This window comes from Aquarana catesbeiana, linkage group LG03, assembly GCF_042186555.1.
Source record: "Aquarana catesbeiana isolate 2022-GZ linkage group LG03, ASM4218655v1, whole genome shotgun sequence".
In the NCBI taxonomy this organism is placed as follows: Eukaryota; Metazoa; Chordata; class Amphibia; order Anura; family Ranidae; genus Aquarana; species Aquarana catesbeiana.
Window position 1 is genome coordinate 655927312 of NC_133326.1, and position 20195 is coordinate 655947506.

General features: G+C 43.7%; 1 protein-coding gene across 1 annotated transcript in view; it reads left to right on the forward strand.

The window, feature by feature from the left end:
- Positions 1-283: 283 nt before the first annotated feature.
- The window catches only part of LOC141133386 (surfeit locus protein 4-like), a 39660-nt gene continuing 19748 nt past the window's right edge, over positions 284-20195 (forward strand). Inside the window, exons 1-2 of the mRNA XM_073622745.1 lie at positions 284-425; positions 19694-19880. Coding sequence (XP_073478846.1) covers positions 378-425; positions 19694-19880 — 235 coding nt within the window. The 5' untranslated portion in view covers positions 284-377. The remainder of the gene's footprint in view (positions 426-19693; positions 19881-20195) is intronic.

The following is a 20195-nucleotide window of genomic DNA, read 5'->3' on the forward strand; positions in this document are numbered from 1 at the left end:
ATGGGGGGTGTCCCTGCTATGCTCTCCTTCCCCTCTCACCACTCTGCTCTCTCTATCTATTCTGCTCACTGACTCATTCATCATGACATGTATTCCTCCCGAATCCACGTTGACAGTGTGGGCAAATCGCCCTTACCCAAGATGGCCGCTCCGCGCTTGCCGCAGTCCACTCTCATAGTAATCACTTCATTGAAGCGTGAGCTGGGGCGCAGCCATTGGCGGAACGGAAGACGTTGGTTTCCTCAGCCTGGCGATTTCGTCCAACGGCAGCGAGCCTAGGAGCCTGACGTGGAGACGGGAAGCCACGCCCCCGGCACTCATTGCTTTAGTCTGATTGCTAGGCGGACGGGCTCACTGAATAGCAGTCACAGGAGGAGATGGCGCCTGGGGATGCGATGAAAGCTGCTGAGGAACTGGCAGACCAGGTAACGGCTCTATAAAGCCACTGCCCGATCACCCTTCCAGTCTCCTGCTTCTAATACAGCCTTGTCACTGTGTCACTCTTTTTACCATAATGGTACAGTCCGTGCACCCCCCCATTCCTCCTTCTAGCAGCTGTTGGTTTGTTCCATCATGAATGTTTGGTAGTGGAGAATGGGAGAAACCATTTGATAAGAGGGGAATGAATATGATATCTTGTCAGCTGTTGATTTGTGCTACAGGGGCTTAGTATTGGTATTTGCATTGCCCAATATGAGTGTTAATATAACCAGCGTGTGTTATCTATTACTGCACAATGCATGCTTCCTGGCTGTGCAGTATTAGGCAACCTGTGGCTTCCCAGCTGCTGAGCAACTGCAAGTCCCATCATTCCTCCAGGACAGGCAGCAGCTGCTGGAGAGTAAACAGCTGGCCAGAGGATGGTATAACCCTTAAAGTGCAAGTAGACTCCAAAAATGAATTCCTCCTGTTTGCATTTTGTTTCTAGTCTGCTAGATCTACCATTGAATACATTTTGTTCTATCTGTCTGATAAGTGCAAATAAATAAAGACCTCTTGATCCTGCCAGAAATTCAGTGAGCTGTGCTGGACTCCTATCAGTTGTTCCTTAGATGTGGAGGCTGCATCTGTTTATCTTCACCTGGTGATCCTGCAAGTAACACACTTCCTATTCTAGGGTGACAACACCCACCATGCCATATCTATAGAAAGGCAGTGTTGTCACCCTAGACCGGGAATTGTGTTTGGACTACAGAACACCCCCCCCCCCCCCCTGCCCCCATGTTATGGAGAAGAGGAGCAGGTTCTGTATTCCAAACACAATTCCCCGTCTAGGGTGACAACGCCGCCTTTCTATAGATACGGCAGGGTGAGCGTTGTCACCATAGAATAAGAAGTGTGTTACTGGCAGGATCACCAGATGAAAATAAAGGGGTGGGGGGAAGAAAACAAAGGCAGTCACCCCAAATAAGGATTGTTAAAAGGCATAGTTCACCTTTTGGACCAATAGGGCAGCACTGTGCTTAGCACTTCACCAGGCAGCACCAGGGTTGTCGGTTCAAATCCCAACCACGGCGCTACCTGCCTGGAGTTTGTATGTTCTTCCTGCGCCTGCGTGGGTTTCCTCCTACATTCCAAAGACATGCTGGTAGGTTAATTGGCTCCTGTCTAAGTCGGCCCTAGTATGTGTATGTGAGTTAGGGACCTTAGATTGTAAGCTCTTGAGGGCAGGGACTGATGTGAATGTACAATATATATGTAAATTGTCAGCACTATATAAGTACCTGTAATAAATAAATAATGTGGCGTCCATATTTCGGGCATAACATGAAGCTTGTTCACGTGTGATCCCCGACTTAATGATCACAGCATGTATTTGGGTGTTGGAAGTGATCCCTGGGGTCAGTGAATAAATATAATCCTCTAGTTAATCTCAACTTTTATTAAAACTATAGCTTTGAATCCATAATTAAATCTTTCATTTATTGAGATAGTATGTTAACAAAAAAAATAAATAAAAATGTATGTGTGTATGTATATATATATATATATATATATATATATATATATATATATTTTATTTTACATACTATCTCTATCAAATTGTTACATGAAATCCATTACTACATGTCTGGAAAGGTTTTGGGACTGCGGATGGGCTCGTCCTATTTTCATGTTTGAACAGTGCAAACAAATTCCGCAGTGAGTAGCACATAGAGGAATGGATCGCTTTTCAGAGGAGCGGCAATCCTTGCTTCTATTGTAAACAATCCCTTATTGTGTTTGTTTTTTTTTTTTTTTTTTTTTCCCCTTTAATGCCTTCTTGTAACTTCCTCCCATGAGCTCCTGAACCTCTCCTTTCCCCCCTCACTAATGTTTGTTTGGAATGAGCAGGGCACGCTAGTTGCATTGTTCCATAGTCCATAGAGCAATCAACAGAGGAGGACTCCTACATACGGTGGGATTAACGAGAACGAACGTAATCCACCCTCTAACAGGAGGTCAGATCACAGCCACAAACGAAAGGAGTCTGTAAGCAATAGAATATTTCTGAGTTTAAGTGGTAGATAGAGTAAGGGAGGGTTATAACCCCTGAGATATAGATATAGATATATATATATATATATATCTATATATATATATATAGATATATATATATATATATATATATATATATATATATTCACCATCTGTGCCCCATTGCAGAGATTTCCCTTCACTTCCTGTCCCATAGCCAAACAGGAAGTGAGGGGAAATCCCTGCAAATTAAGGGAATTCCTTGGGGACCTCCAGGTCGCCAGAACTAGTGTCCCCATTGGAAGATTTCCCCTCCTATTATTTTTCTGGGGACAACACAGAATTTGGGCTTTTCTTTTACTTTCCCTTACAGGGATAACAGTAAACAGGACAAATAGAGGGGTTGAATCCCTTAACAGGGGCAAAAAAAAAAAAAAAACGACAGAGGTTTGATTGCCTCTCCACTCCATCCAAAACTAAACAAAAAGTTTAGCCTTTAGTTATACTTTAAAGTGGTTGTGAAGGCTGAAGATTTTTTTACCTTCATGCATTCTACTCTATAAAAAAAAAACTTGCGTGTGCTGCTGCACCCCCCCCCCCCACAATCCAGCAATGTGCATAAGAGAATCAGCTCTCTGGGAACCCTCCCTCCTCATTGGCTGAGACAGGCTGTCAATCACAGCCAGTGATCAAATGAGAGGGGGGAGAGGGCGGGGCCAAGCCACAGCTCTGTGTGTGAATGGACACGCAGAGCAGCGGCTCGGGAGTGAGTCTGCTTGGGTGCCCCCCATGCCCCCCGTAGCAGTTTGCTTGCTGTGGGGGCACTCAACAGAAGAGAGGGGGGTAGGAGCGCCAGAAGGGGACCCGAGAAGAGGAGGGTCTGGGCTGCTCTGTGCAAAACATTGCCTTTTTATTTAAAAAAAAAAAAAAAAAAAAAACACATTGCCTTTAATATCAATTTTAAGAATACATACGTCAATATTATAAAAACTTTTATTTATTTTTTCATCCAAAGTTTAGTGTTACTTTAGTTGCTGTCTGCGCCCACAACAGGGAGAATTTCCTTCCCTTCAGAGGACATTGGACCAATAGGGAAATGAGAGGAAATCTCCCAAGGGAGAGAAAAATAAAAAGGTTTACAGAGATTCCAACCGTTTCCTCATTTGAGTTTAAAAAAAAAAAAATTTTTTTTTGTTTTTTTTTTGTTTGGGTTTTAGGTGATCTCGGAGCGTGTATACACTGACCCAGTCATGTTCTCCCTATGGGGGACGGTACACAGGCTTTTGAGTTCAGTTGAGGTCAGTTTGTACATTGCTTTAAATCTGTAATAAACCACTGCAGAATAATAAAAAAATAAAATATTAAAAACCACTTGGAAGACAATGGCATGATGTGCTAGTATGCAAATATTTATATATAATTTTATACTAGCACATTATGAAATACTTACCTTGGAATGAATCCCTCTAGTGGCGCGCTGTCACAGCTGTCGGGGCTTCCATCTTCACCCAGTCTTCCTTCCGGGTTCGAGTGCTCCGGCCGTCTGATTGGCCGAGCCATGTAGACGTCCCTTCCACGGCATGGAGCTCTGAAGGGACAGCACGGTTATGCCGCCCCCTGACATCACTGGCTGCATGAAGTGTGAATATCTCTTAGGGCCAGTTCACACCACATGCAGTCCAGTGCGTTTTTTTTTTTTTTCTGCATCAAAAAAGCATGGAAAGTAGGTTATATGGTTTTCAATGACACAGTTCACACCAGTGCTTGCAGTTCCAGTGGGTTCCAGTTCCAGAAAAAAAAGTAGAACATGCTGCATTTTTTTTTTTTTTGCACTGGACTGTACTCTAACGCTGTAAAACGCATCAAAAATGCACTGGAACGCACCTAAATGCACCAAAAACGCACTGCAACACACTTGTCCTTATTTAAGGTTAAGAAAAAAGAGGGGGGAAGCACTGGACTGCTTCAAAAATGCGAAAAAAATGCACTGGATCGCATCAAAAACGTGCATGCAGAAAAGCACCTGGAACGCATCCGGACTGCGTTTCTGTGGTGCGAACTGGCCTTTAAACGGTGCAGGTTTAGGAGATATTCACTGTACCTACAAGTAAGCCTTATTGTAGGTTTACCTGTAGGTGCAAGTCAGAAATAAGACTTGACTACCACTTTAAAGACTTGGTTCACCTAGGAGTATGCTTTCAAAATGTCTGCAGTGATTGCACCCACCAGCAATGCTAAACAATGGGGTCTATTCACTAACGGCAAATAAACTGCGCACTTTGCAAGTACAGCTGCTCCGGGGCTTAGTAAATACGTTGAAGTTTCACTTTACAAAGAATACCCAATTGCATTCAAAGGGGGAAAAAAAGAAGAAAAAAGCGTTTTTTTTTGCTTGCCTATGATTGGATGATGGCTGTCAGCAGAGCTTCCCCTCATTTAGTAAGTTCTGGAGGAACTGCACTTGCAAAGCCCTCTTCAATGGGGTTGATTTACTAAAGGCAAATTGACTGTGCACTTTGGAAAGTGCAGTTGCCGTCTGCAAGTGCTTCAGAGCTTAGTAAATGAGGTAAAGCTTTAGGCCCTATGCACACTGGATGTTAAACGTTGGTGAGCCGGGTTTATCTGCATTTTTGGGCGTTTTTTGACGTCGGAGCGTTTTTACAGCTGAAGAAAAACTCCTCTCAGAACCCACTAGTTTTGGGGTTTTCTTCTAGCCAAAAAAAGCCCCAGCCAAAAACGGCTGATAACCCCCTATGTGTGCATGGACACCTAGGATAACATGCTGGAGAGTTTATTGACTATAGAAAAAAAAACGTCTGAAGCCAAAAACAGCAGCTGTAAAAACGTCCAGTGTGCCTGAGGCCTTACTATGCAAAGAGTACCCAATCACATCCAAGAAAAAAAACAAAAAAAAAAACAGCATTTTTGCTTGCACAGGATTGGATGATTTGAAAGTCAGTAGAGCTTCTACTCGCTTACTAAGCTCTGGAGCAACTGCTATAGCAAATATTTGCCTTTAGTAAATCAACCACAATGTGTCTTAAAGAGGAAGTGAACCCTGGTGGGTTTTACTTCCTCTTTATTTCTCTGCGAAGGTAAAGCATAATGGGCTACTATGCATCGCATAGTAGCCCATTATGTGTCACTTACCTGATGTCACCGTTGTACCCACTAGCAGGGATCGTCCATCTTCACCCCTCTTCCTTCCGGGGGCCGCGAACTCCGGCTCTGTGACTGGCTGAAGTCGCGTGACGTCACTTCCGTGCATGCGCGCGGGAGCCGCCAGTCACGGCATAACCCCTTCTAAAGTGCGCATGCGCCGATGTTATCGGCGCTCGGGTCTTTCGTAAATATCTCCTAAACTGTGGAGGTTTAAGAGATATTTCCAGCACCTACAGGTAAGCCCTAATATAGGCTTACCTGTAGGTAAAAGTGGTTGTACATTGTGTACAACCAATCTAAAGCAGAGTTCCACCCTAAAGTGGAACTTCCACTTATCTGATTCCCCCCCCCCTCCGATGCCACATTTGGCACCTTTCGAAGGAGAGCGGATGCCTGTGTTTTGTTTTTTTGTTTTTTTTCAGGTACCCTGTCCCCACTTCCAGGACACCGGGCCACGGCTAATTACGTCAGCAGCCCTGTCCCTCTTCCCCCTCCATCCCCTTCAGCTGGGCCAGCAAGAGAGCGCATGCGCAGTAGGGTTCCCGGTTGTGAATCTGAAAGGCTACACTGCCGGGTTCCCTTACCTGCGGCAGCGGCATCCGACCAACTGATGGAAACATCAGCTGCGGTGCCGACATCCCTGGACTCCAGGACAGGTAAGTGTCCTCATGTTCAAAGTCAGCAGATACAGTATGTTTAGCTGCTGACTTTAACCACTTGACCACTGGGCACTTAAACCCCCTTCCAATTTTCAGCTTTCGGTGCTGTCACACTTTGAATGACAATTACTCAGTTATGCAACACTGTACTCATATGAAATCTTTGTCCTTTCTTTTGGTGGTATTTAATAACCGTTGGGTTTTTTATTTTTTGTGCTATAAAAGAAAAAAGACTGAAAATTGGTTAAAAAAATGAAATTTTCTTTGTTTCTGTTATAAAATTTAGCAAATTAGTAATTTTTCTTCGTAAATTTTGGCCACAATTTATACTGGTACAAATCGGTGGATATTATTTGGTCTTTGTGAAAGTTATAGAGTCCAAAAGCTATGGTGCGAATATCTGAAAATTGATAACACCTGAAGTACTGACGGCCTATCTATATTCTTGAGACCCTAACATGCCAAAAAAGTACAAATACCCCCCAAATGACCCCTTTTCGGAAAGAAGACATTCCAAGGTATTTAGAAAGATGAATGGTGAGTTTTTTGAAGTTGTCATTTTTTCCCACAATTCTTTGAAAATCAAGATTTTTTTTTTTTTTTCACAAAATTGTCATATTAGCAGGTTATTTCTCACACACCACATATGCATACCACAAATTACACCCCAAAACACATTCTACTATTACTCCCGAGTACGGCGATACCACATGTGTGAGACTTTTACACAGCGTGGCCACATACAGAGGCCCAACATGCAGGGAGCACCTTCAGGCGTTCTGGAGCACCCAGGCCACTTCTGACATTTCTCTCCTACATGTAAAAATCATCATTTATTTGCTAGAAAATTACATAGAACCCCAAAACATTATATATATGTGTTTTTTTTTTTTTTTTTTTTTTTTTTTTTTAGCAAAGACCCTAGAGAATACAATGGCGGTTGTTGCAACTTTTTATCTCACGCGGTATTTGCGCAGGAATTTTTTGAACGCTTTTTTTGGGGAAAAAAAACAGTTTTGTGCTTTAAAAAAAAACAAAAAAAACAGTAAAAGTTGGCCCAATGTTTTTGCATAATGTGAAAGATGAAGTTACGCCGAGTAAATAGATACCTAACATGTCACCCTTCAAAATTGCACACGCTCGTGGAATGGCGCCAAACTTCGCTACTTAAAAATCCCCATAGGCAACGCTTTAAACATTTTTTACTGGTTACATGTCTTGAGTTACAGAGGAGGTCTAGGGCCAAAATTATTGCTCTCGCTCCAACGTTCACACCGATACCTCACATGTGTGGTTTGAACACCGTTTTCATATGTGGGCGGGACTTACGTGTGCTTTCGCTTCTGCATGCGAGCACACAGGGACAGGGGGGGCTTTAAAAAAAAATTTTTTTTCTTTTTATTGTTCATTTTACTTTATTTTAGTTTGACACTTTTTTCCCCCCAAAAAATTCTTGATCACTTTTATTCCTATTACAAGGAATGTAAACATCCCTTGTAATAGGAATATGACATGACAGGTCCTCTTTACAGTGAGATATGGGGTCAATAAGACCCCACATCTCACCTCTAGGCTGGGAAGCCTGAAATAAAACAAAACAAAAAAAAAACGATCCTGGCTTCGATCGCAGCGGTGAGTCGGTAGAAGCACCGGAGGGCGGCGGGAAGTGGGGGGCGTCCCCTCTCGCCTCCCATAAGAACGATCAAGCAGTGGAACAGCCGCTATGATCATTCTTATGGTGTAGGGAATTGCTGTCTGTAGCTGCAGGCATCATTCAGATATCCCCGCACAAAGTCAAGGACGTCATATGACGGCGGATGGGAAGTGGCTAAAACACTTTTTTTTTTTTTTTTATAACACAAAGTTGTCCATTTATACAATATTTCTAACACATAGCATGTACATACCAAAAATGACACCCCAAAATAGATTCTCCTACTTCTCATGAGTACGGCGACATGTGTGAGACTTCCACAGCCTGGCCACATACAGAGGCCGAGTACAGCCGAGTGTGGCTGGGTAGTGCAGGGTAGTGCAGGGTATTGCGGGGTATTGCAGGGGATTAGAGTATGGAGAGATGGCTGAGCATGGATGGATGGATGGATGTGATTGTATTTGTCACAGAGCAGCGCTGTGGGCACTACACATCCAGCCCACAGCGCTGCTGCCATCCGATCCCTCCCCCTCTCCTCCCCCTCTGTACACAGAGGGGAGGAAGGAACCGGCGTCATGACATGACACCAGTTTGTTAACATGTGATCGCTCCAGCGATCAGCGGCCGTTTACCGTGATCCACCGGGTCCCCTGGACCCGGCGGTCACGGATGTTCTCGGGTGCGCGCGAGAGCAGGATTCTGGGAAGACGTCCATGGACGCCCTCCCAGAATAAGCGGACAGCGCTGCAGCCTTCTTTCGGCTATGGGCCGGTCGGCAAGTGGTTACATTTTTAAAGGGGTGGGCGGAGCTCCGTTTTACCGCTGAATCTTGAATAGACCACCCACCACTCTGTTCTGCCATGCTGATTTATTTCTCAGTAAAATTCAGATGATGATGATGATTGCTGGGGGCGGTTGATCTGGTTATATCCATGTGATCGGAGAGCCCAGGTTTTAACCACACATTCCCTGATGCACCTAACATGCCTACACAGGGGGAGCATGAGAACGCGCATGTCCCTCCACACTCTTGTGTATGTAATGTATCACATGGAGAGCGGAGGGAGCATGCTGGGACAACATTGGTGCCAAGACTTGTGATGCGGTCACTGATCTCTCACAACCACACAACATCTAATCTAGGGTGGCAAAAATAGGGCGTTGAGCTGAACTTTTACCACCCCACTTAAGCTAGCACAGCAGCCGGATGGGATTGTACATTTGCCGCAGTACGCATTATAACAGGGCCATAGCTCCCAATAGGGCTGGGCGATTTTCTTTAAAAAAAAACTCGATTCACGATTAGAATTTAGTTTTTTTTTTTTGTTTTTTTTCACCGCGCCGGTCCTGAGGAGCTGCGGGCAGGAGTTTTTTTAGGCGAGTCCGCGGCGTCCGGCCTCGCGGACTAGGCCGAAGCCGCGGCCTCACCAGAAAACTCCTGCCCGCAGCTCCTCAGGACCGACGCGGTGAGAAAACAAAAAATCTAGAAAAATCGATTTTGCTTAAATTTTGAATCGATTTGACCTCTCAACTCGCTTCAAGATTTAAATCGATTTTTTTTCCCCCCCCCAGCCCTAGCTCCCAACTGTCCCTGATTTCGAAGGACTGGCCCTGATTTGGAACAAAGTCCCTCTGTCCCTCTTTCCTCCTCATTTTGGTCTGATCTATATAGTTGTATATAAAATGCACTTTTTATCTTTTAAAAAGTGTTTCCCAGTGCTAAACCTTTCATCCAAATCCTAATATGCTGGCTTTTGAATTGTAGTGGTAAAAAATAAGTACTTTTTTTTTTTTTTGGTTAATTCTCCTTTAAGGGGGTGTGGCAGGGGGCGTGTCCTATACCTGCATACATTTGCTAGTAGGTGTCCCTCATTCCCATCTAAAAATGTTGGGAGGTATGCAGGGCTGCAATGCAACTGTGAGCCAAACACTGGCCTTGTGTTTGCTGTGCAGCATTCCCTTTCAAAAGATGATTTCGTCTATCAAAAAAAAAAAAAAAAAGGGCGGCATTGAGGAGGCAGCACAGTTCTAGGAGACTGAGTGTTTGGCAATGCTACGGCCTTGTCACACCGCTACCTTGTAGCAGCTACAAATCTTTCTAATGGCCCGTACACACCATCCGAAAATCGCATGACAGATCGTCCGCTTTTTCTTTTCTTTTTTTTTTTTTCTTTCATGCTAGTCGCATATCGAAAATAAAGAGGTTAATAAAGTGCCGAAAATTCTCGTACGACAAAATAAAAAATGTATTTCTATTGTATTTTTGGACGACAACTGTACTGATTAAACGAAAATCGGACAATCTGGTATCGTACGAGAAATTTTCATGTTTGCCCGATCAAATAATAACAGCTGAACTGTCATGATCTGCTCTCAACAGCTCTGTACTAACTCAGATTATCGTACGATCGATTCGAAAGCGTTTTTTTTTTTTTTGTCTTATTTTCACATCATGTGTGCGGGCCATCAGGCGATTCATAGCTGGATACATTGTTTTTTTGATTACAGTACTTCTCAATGCAGCTGCAACCCCCCCCCCCCCGGTGTGCCCTAATTATCAGGACCTGCATTACATATTCCAAGTAGTTATTAGAGATGGCGATTCTGATGCTAGTCGATCGCTCTGTGTTTATAGCTGGAATCACTGCAACACAGAACTTGCTGTGAGTGTCATTCCGTTTTTCTTAGCAGTAGAAATGCTAATGAACACGACTCTATGGATGCCTTAAAGCAGGGGTCTCAAACTAGTTGCCTTCCAGCTGTTGCGAAACTACAAGTCCCATCATGCCTCTGCCTGTGGGAGTCATGCTTGTAACTGTCAGCCTTGCAATGCCTCATGGGACTTGTAGTTTCGCAACAGCTGGAGGGCCGCCAGTTTGAGACCCCTGCCTTAAAGGATATGTAAACTTTTGTGTTTTTTTTTGTTTTTTAAAACAAACATGACATACGTCCCTCCTCTGTGCAGTTGGTTTTGCACGGAGCGGCCCCGATCCTCCTCTTCTGGGGTCCCTCAGCGGCACTCCTGGCTCCTCCTCCTCTTCTCGAGTGCCCCATTAGAGAAGCGCTCTCCCTTGGGGGCACCCGTGCGGGCGCTCTTCTAAGTCCTGCCACTGCGACCATTGACACAGACAGCAGGACTCGGCTCTGCCCCCCAGCTCCCGCGTCATTGGATTTGACAGCAGCGGGAAGCCAATAGCTGCGTAGCTATCAATCTATCCAATCAGGACCCGGCTGGAGCGTGTGTGCTGGTCCCCGGCGCAGGAATGACCAGGTTCAGATAAGTTAAACGGCGGGGGGGCTCTGGGGGGCTGGTGCACTACAAGTGGTTTTCACCTTAATGCATTGAGGTGAAAAACCGCGAGGGTTTGAAACCCTTTTAAAGTGGAACTTTAGTCAGAAAATTAGAGGATAAGTTCACTTTTTAAAAATAAAATAAAAAAATAAATGCACGTTTTTTTTGAAGGTAAAAAAAAAATGTACATTTATAATTTTTTGTCGCAGGAGCCTGTAAAGCATTGCACCAGCAATCAGCAGAGCACTGACTCCATGCAGGTCTCCTACACATTGTCCGTGTATCTGTGTGCCCGTACATCCCGTATGGGTAGGCCGATACTCCCTGACAGACTCAGCGAACTACCAGAGCGTTGTGGTAGTTCATTGAGAAATACAACCTGACAGCCGTTAAGGATGTTGGAGCTTGTAGTTCATTCAGACATATTGAGCTGTGTGTCTGAATGATGCGGTCGTATGGGCAGCGCCCCGCACGGCCGCGTTGTTTCTCAAGGAGTGGCGGCTGCGTGCCCATCCGGGTGCGCCGCCATATGACGTCCACCCGGAACGAGAGCCGCACCGTCCCTCCGTCGTTTGACGGTGGGCGGGTGGCAACTGGGTAAGCCCCCGCTAGATCGCTTCAGGCTTGCCCCTTTTTCAGATATATCTATGTAAAACCTTTTAAAAATAGGTGTCTATACTGTTTAAAGCGGGGGTCCACCTATCTATCGTTTTTTTTTTTTTTTTTTTTTAGTTCATTCACAAACTTTTCTTCTCAGCATTACATACTCACATATTGTGTGTGATATGTCCGCCTGTGTCAGATTTTGTCGGAAAGAATAACTTATATTATTCACTGCAGGCGGTTTCCATCTTCATTGTGGGCATTTGAAGCCCACAAGCATTTATTTCCTGGATGTGGTGAATGCTGTGCTCCCAGCATTCACCGCTCGTTCCCGCACATGCTCAGTGGCATCCTGGGAAGCCTGAGACTAGCTCCCAGGAGTCTGGGAGAGGCTAGAAACACGCCTACTCCCACGGGAGGAGAACCAGGAAGTGCAAAGAAGAATAGAAAAATAAAAGGTAATTACGGCGATTTACATTTTTTTAAATGGCATGTCAGCATCTAGGCAAGGAAGAGAATACATACAGATATTGTTCAAAATTTGGGTGGAACCCCGCTTTAAAATCCAGTAATACACTGTCTCTACCCTGCTCTGCACATGCTCAGTTGCTCTTTTTTTTTTCTTTTGGAAGCGTAATTATTAATGTGGAATTTATGTTCCTTGCTAAAGAACATATTTTTTTTTTTTTTCATCAAGTTATTATGGGTTAAGTTCCACTTTAAACTGCTACTCCAAATCGCTCCTGTGACTCGGCCTTAGGAGCGCTACATGCTTATCAATCACATCATCTGCAGTGTAAATGACGGGGTGTTTAGTGAAGTAAATACAAGTTGTCAGGTATATCATTTTCGGCTTTGCACCTCTTCAGATAACGGGACACTCTGGCGGTCCTGTGGAACACACCCATGTCCTCTCTTTCATTAGTGGTGTATCAAATCATGCAGCTTCCATGGTTAATTATACATTCAATCAGCCATAGAACCTGTGTAATTAATGGGATGAGTTCACAGTGCTGCCTGTATTAAGTCCTTTGTGCTGACAGCTGTGGAAAAAAAAAAAAAGTCATAAAGAAATAAAACTAAACTAAAGCACAATAAATGTTTACTTTGCCAAACCAGCCGTTTAAATCTGTACACAAATCCACGTGCGGCATTGTTTTATTGTGAGCGCACGTCGCTGTTCAGTGATTCATTTATACAGACCGCTAGCAGCAAGCCCTGGCACACTACATGTCAAAGTGCTTTGCCATTCAAAGAAGTATTCACCCAGAAGATGCCCGTAGACTCCATGTGATCATCGAAATTGGTCATATGACTAATGCCCCGTACGCACGAGCGGAAATGCCGCCAGCAAAAGACCGATGAGAGCTTTTGGTCGGAAAATGCGACCGTGTGTATGCTCCATCGGACTTTTGCTGGCGGAATTCCAGCCAGCAAAAGATTGAGAGCATGTTCTCAATTTTTCGGTCGGGAAAAAGTTCCGATCGGAAATTCCGATCGTCTGTGCCAATTCCGACGCGCAAATTTCCTACGCATGCTCGGAAGCCTTGAACTTCATTTTCTCGGCTTGTCGTAGTGTTGTACGTCACCGCGTTCTTGACGGTCGAAAGTTCAGAGAACTTTTGTGTGACCGTGTGTATGCAAGACAAGCTTGAGCGGAATTCCGTCGGAAAAACCATCCAAATTTTTTCCGACGGAAATTCCGCTCATGTGTTATGCGGCATTAGCATTGGTCTGCTCCCCGAGTCAGCACTGGTTTTATATATATTAGAGCTGCAACTAACGATTATTTTCATAATCGATTAGTTGGCAGATTTATTGTTTTGATTAATCGGTTAATAACCTTAAAAAAAAGCGTGGTGTATAATTTAGTTAATATGTAAAGTTTTAAAAAAAGGCAATTTATTCTTAAGTATCTCCTATGCAGTCCTAAATCTAAATAACCAACTATATGGTTAGGGAGCAAAATATCTAATCCACTCTGAGAACAGACAGAAGAGATATACTGTATATGCTCTTAGAGGAGATATATACTGTATATGCTCTTAGAGGAGATGTATACTGTATATGCTCTTGGAGGAGATGTATACTGTATATGCTCTTGGAGGAGATATATACTGTACATGCTCTTAGAGGAGATATATACTGTACATGCTCTTAGAGGAGATATATACTGTACATGCTCTTGGAGGAGATATGTACTGTATATGCTCTTAAAGGGTGAATCTGGTAACTATCATCAGACTCAGAGATCACATTTTTTTTATTTAAAAAACAATGTCTTCCTTCAAAAAAATGTCATTTTAAGAACGTTAGTTCGATTTTCTAATCGTTAGTGGGGTCAAATCAACATTAATTTTCAACCACAGTGATGGGAAAATTTGGAAATAATAGAAAACTTCTTGGTCAAAGGAATTTTCACACAGTGGATGTGGTTTTCGTTCAGAAATTACATTCATTTTAAAACAGAATGTTAAAAACAAGTGAAAATTTCAAACAAAATTCTTTCATTTGGCAAATGCACAAAGATTTTTTTCGTCTGAAAATTGATCGGTGTGGCCAGCATAAGGCTCGGTACACACCTATGCAGTTTGCTTTTGATCTGTTTCTGCAGTGCTTTTTGATTTTTTTTTTTTTTTTTTTTTCAGATGTGATTTTGCTGCGATTTGCGTATTTTGCAGGGTTTTTTTAGCCAATTTGTTGTTGGGCAGATTAAAAAACACAAATTGCTGCAAAAACGCATTACATGCTTTTCTGCAGCTTCTCCATTGAAGTCTATTGAACCAAAAAAGCACTGTTTTGCGTTAAAAAAAAAAAGCCCCTGACCCTTTCCAAATACGCAGCGGCTGAAAAAAGCATAGATGTGAACTTGTCCCATAGGAAACCATGTAAATGAACTATATTGTACACACGCTGCGCTTATCAAAATAAAAAATAAGAAATTTCCACTAAAATATTAATAAAGTGATATTGTGCTTAACATATACAAAATCTATTAATAACTATTAATACTATACTATACCTTAATGTGCAATAAATTTCAATGAATGAATAAATAGGTAAAAGTGCTCCAATAAGCCTGTGTATTGCAAATATTCCACAAAGCTTGTGCAATTTTCAAACATTAATAGATAATTCAACACAAACGTCCATGCTATTTAGTGCTGCATCCAAGCATATCAGTACTGCATCTATGCAATATGGTGTTAGTGCAATGTTCGAACAATAAAAAGTTAAAAAATACAAAAAAACGCATCCATGCGATTTGGTGTTGCATCCATGTGATTCTATGCAATTCAGTGCTGTGTTGCTGTGCAATGATCAAATTAACAGTCCACAGATCTTCCACAATCCATTCATGTGTTATGGTGAACACAAACTAAAGTGCTGTGCGCTCATACAAGTGCCCCCCCCCCAGGTGATAGCCCCTCACCTTAGGGCGTGCGAACTTGCAATTAAGCTTGGTCAGAATGCGTCTTAGAACCTCTCTGGGTTCGATGTTATATGCAGGGTCCTGCGCCGCGTCATTGGATGTGATTGACAGCAGCGCGAGCCAATGGCTGCGCTGCTTCCATCCACTGTAGCCAATCAGCGGCCAGGCTGAGCGGAGGAATGGATGTCGGGAGCGAGCAGCTGACTTTCGAGGGGTCAGGTAAGTAAAAGGGGGGGGCTGGGGGTATTGTCAGAAGTTTTTTCACCTTAATGCATAGAATGCATTAAGGTGAAAACATTTTTACCTTTACAACCCCTTTAACCTCCCTGGCGGTATGATTATTTCGGATTTTAGGTGCTGAAAGCGGTACAATTATTTTGCATGGAAATTTGGCGTTTTATATTGTAGGTCTGTAATTCTTAACAATAACACACTTAAATCTGTCCAAACAAGAGTCTAGTAGATATCCCGGGTATGATAAAGTTTGAAACACAAAAACATAAATTATAATATAATAAATAAAAATTATTAATAAAAAAAAAAAAATTAATAATAAAATAAATTTCCCCACGATTCACTATCGCTCAATTCTGCAAGTGTTCTAATTTACTATCGCTGTTTTCTAGCTGGTCTAAAGCCACTTTTGATGTAAAGGGACACTTTTTAGTTGCTATGGACAATCTCCAGTTTCCAGGCAGAAAGAACAGTATATATAATATAAAACTGCATGCAGGGCATAGGACAAAGCACTGGGGACAAAAGGGATGTGAAATGATTTCATACAGTATTGTAATCTGTAAGATTACAGTACTGTATGTGTTATGATTTTACACTTTTTTGAATTTGCCGCCAGGCTCCGCCCCCGTGCGTCGCGCTGCTCGCAGGGAACGAAGCCTGGCACGGAGAGGCTTCGGAGGAGGACGGAGCCCGCAGACACTGCGGGGGACATCGCAGGATCCCGGGGACAAGGTAAGTAAAGCCGCACCAGGATCCTGCGATGTAATCCCGAGTGTGGCTCGGGGTTACCGCTAATGGTCCTGAATTTTAACCCCGAGCCACACTCGGGAAAACCGCCAGGGAGGCTACGGGCGCCACACTAAAACAGCAGAGACGAACGGGCAACAGCGGCCGGTATGGGGTGGCGTGCTAATCTGTCCCAACAGGTTGTATGTATAATGTTCCGTCCTGTCCCCTTCCCCTACGCGTGTTCGATACAAGGGGTATTTCGTATCTTCATCAGGGGGTGATTTTCAAATGAGTCACAAGTTGCACAAGTGTGAAAGGGACCATAGGGGCCTGAATTCCCCTCAGTGTGTTATATTTTTATGTGTGTGATATTAATTATTATTATTAATTAATTTTTTTTTGAAGAGTTACTACTTGCTACTAGTTTTCTGTATGTAATTCCTAGTTTATTTTTGTATTCAAGTTCCATTGTATCCTGACTGCTAGTTAATATTGGCTCCAGCATGTGGCGTCTGAGGGCTGTTTTAAAGCGAATGTATAGAGCGGTAGTAAATTGCTCCTTCAGTCTCTGCCCATCTCCTTCCAGCGTATATTTCATGTCTTTAATCTCTGGCAGTTTCATGTTTCAGGGGGCTGGTGAAGGTTGTGGGTTGCTGTTAAAGTAGTACTCAGAGCTTTGCATGTCAGGAAGCGGGCAAGCAAGGAAAAAAAAAAAAAATGCAGACCCAATAAATGGAGTCTCACTCTGCAGATTAAGGTAGTTTAGAGAGCACTGATGGAACTAAGCACTTGGTAGCTGAGAAGAAGACAGATTCCATAGTTGGGGGCCGGCCATTATAATGACTGGGAAAACATTATTCTGGAGTCTGTTTACAGAGCTGCTGTTCTGATGTGACCTGCAAATAGAAAATCCCCAAGCTGGCACAGGTACAGCTTATACACCGGCTGGCACCATCTACTGTTTACATACTTTGTGATAACCTTTGATTTTTTTTTTTTCTATTGTACACAGTTGCAGATTGATTATAGCAAGTCAGATAAACTAACTTTATTTTCTCTTGCATTTGTTGATGGACACAGCTTCTGTTCATTCTTGACCATAGGGTTTATAGCGCCTGTGTGATGTGTCCTTGGATGCAGCTCTCTTGCATTCCTTGCTCCCCTTCTTGGCGGTAGTACTTTGCTAGGTTCTCTGGCTTCAGTGTTGGTCTGTGGACCCGACGTCTGGGCAGGCCTTGGCCGACTTCCCTTCCAAGGAGATGCAGCTTTTTTGTTCCTCGGGTGGGAGTCATCACATGCTGGACCTCAAGGCCCTGAATTGTTTCATTAGGGGGCAGAACAAAATGGATTATTCTGTTCAAAGGTGGTCTCCCTTCCTCAAGGGATTTCTTGGCCTCCATAGATATGAAGGATGTGTAGCTGCATGTTCCCCTCTATGCCAAGCACCAACGCTTCTTACTCTTTGCGGTCGAGTATGCGCATTACCAGTGTGTGAAGATCCCTTTTGGTCTGGCCTTTACTCATGTATTTAGCAAGGTCCTGTCGTTGCTGAGACAATGGGGGGGATTGCCATGATTGGTTATCTGGACAATCTTCTCCTCTGAGCTGAGACTTATTCTGCGGTCATGGATGATGTGGTGCTCACAATGCATACTCTGTAGGTGGTCGGATTGGGTCCTGTACCTCAAACAGTCCACTCTGACAGGAACAGGCGGATGGAGTATTTGGGTCTGATGCTTGATTCAGACCCAAGGCCAAAGTGTTCCTTCCTCTGAATAAGCTCCAAAAGCTCCAGTCCGCAATTCAGCTGCTGCTGTCCCGCAAATGAGTTTACATGCGATCCTGCATGCGGGTTCTGGGTCTCATGATCTCCATCTTTGTGGTGGTCCTGTATGCACAGTCTCACACGAAGGGTCTGCAGTTGGTAATCCTGTTCAAGTGGGACAAGTCTCCCCTGCCCTTGGACAGTCAGATTAGGCTGGTGCAGGTGGTCAACAGCTCTCTAGCCTCTGGCTGGGGAGTCGTCTATTCGCTGGCACCGGACTATGATCATGACGGATGCCAGCCTGCCCGGCTGGGGAGACGCCTGGGGCCGAGGTTGACTTAAGGCCGCTGGATGCTGGAGGAGGCTCTACTGCTGATCTATGTCCTGGAAGGGGTGGGTTGTGTGTAGCTGTACGCCACGGCTTTCTTCCAGAGGTCGGATTCTATTTTTGTGATTACGCATGGGCCATGAAAAAAGTGTAGCGGCCTCCTCGGCCACCATTTCCCGATGGATCTGGCAGACAGTGGTTCAGACTTATGCTGTTTTAAAGGTTGGGCTCCTCCCTTCCTGATCAGTGGACACTCAACCAGGGTGATTAATGCCTGGGCATTTCGACATCAGGCGTCTGTCAGGTTTGTAAGGTGGCTACCTGGTCGTCTGTGCATACCGTTTACCAATTTTTTTTTACAAGGTCAGTGTTTTTTATTTATTTTCCTTCTTCAAATGCAAAGTTTTACAGGCAGTTTGAGTTTTCTTGTTTTTTCCTGTGGGGTTTTTTTTTTCTTTGGGTGGTCACCTGTATTACCCGTTTGAGTCGTGTGTGTGTGTGTGTGTGTGTGTGTGTGTGTTTGTTTTTTTTTTTTTTTTTTCTTTTTTTTTTTTTTCGTTTTTTTTTCCCCACCCCTCAATCACACACTGCTTTGGGACATCCCTATGGTCAAGAATGAATAGAAACTGTGTCCGTCAATGAATGAACCTATGAAAGAGCTGGATTTTTATTGTTACTGTTAATTCCCTGTCTCTGAGTTCATTGACCAACACAGCACCCACCCCTCTTTTGTTTTTGTTTTTTTGTGTTTTTTGTGTGTTTTTTTTTTTTTTTTTTTGTTTTTTTTTTTGTTTTGTTTTGTTCTTGTACTGCTTTGTTACTATCTGGCTTGCCTATAGCAGAGAGGGGAGTTTTATACCAGTTAGGACTGCCCATAGGCAGTGCTGTTATTTTCTACCTAGTGTCCTACTCCTGTAGGTGGTGCTATAAACACTATGGTCAAGAATGAACAGAAGCTGTGTCTGCCAATGAACTCGGAGAAAGGAATTTTACAGCGAGGTTGGGTTTTGTTTTTTGTTTTTTTTCTCTTCTCAAATATAGCACTAACATATTCTGCAGTGTTTCACATGCTGTCACTCGCATCATTCCCTGTCTGTCTCTACATGAAGCTTCATGCAGAGGGAATTGATCTCCTGTCTCCAGTGCTGCAAGGCAAGCGTGTTGACCACAATGCTGTGTGCTCAGCCTGCAGTTCCATGTTTTCTTGATAGCGAGAGAGTTTACCCCAGTGGTGCTTGTCTATATTCTAATTAAAACTTGGCATTAAAAGGAACGTATGGTGTTTTTGAAGAGAGATACCCAGATGGTTTCTATGGGCAAGCTGTGTTTTCCAGTACTGAGAAGTTTACACCGCCTATGTAATCTGTTTTGCAGTTCCTCCGAGTTACCAAGCGGTATTTGCCTCATCTAGCCCACCTGTGCCTGATCAGCACCTTCCTGGAAGATGGTCTCCGTATGTGGCTACAATGGAACGAGCAGCGAGATTACATCAGCATGTCGTGGGGCTGCGGGATGTTCCTGGCTACCATCTTCGTCCTTATCAATATGTTTGGACAGCTGAGTGAGTGCTGAATGCCATGTGGAGGGGACACTGTTCTTAGATGTTCAGCTTCTCACTATTGAATAATCCCCTCTGTGTATTATTACAGGTCCTCTTAAAACATAAGTTCATTTTAAGACAAAGTGCATTTATTATTTTTCTCCCTTTACCCTGACCGAGCCAAACCCGCAGATGCATATTTGCCTTGACCGGCAGCTGCAGCCTCCGGTGATTGTGTACATCCCGTACCACTGTCCTGGTTGCACCTATAAATTCCAGGCCCATGACGTCTATGGGACTGTCGTTCTTTGTCCATGACCTAGTGACATCGTCCCA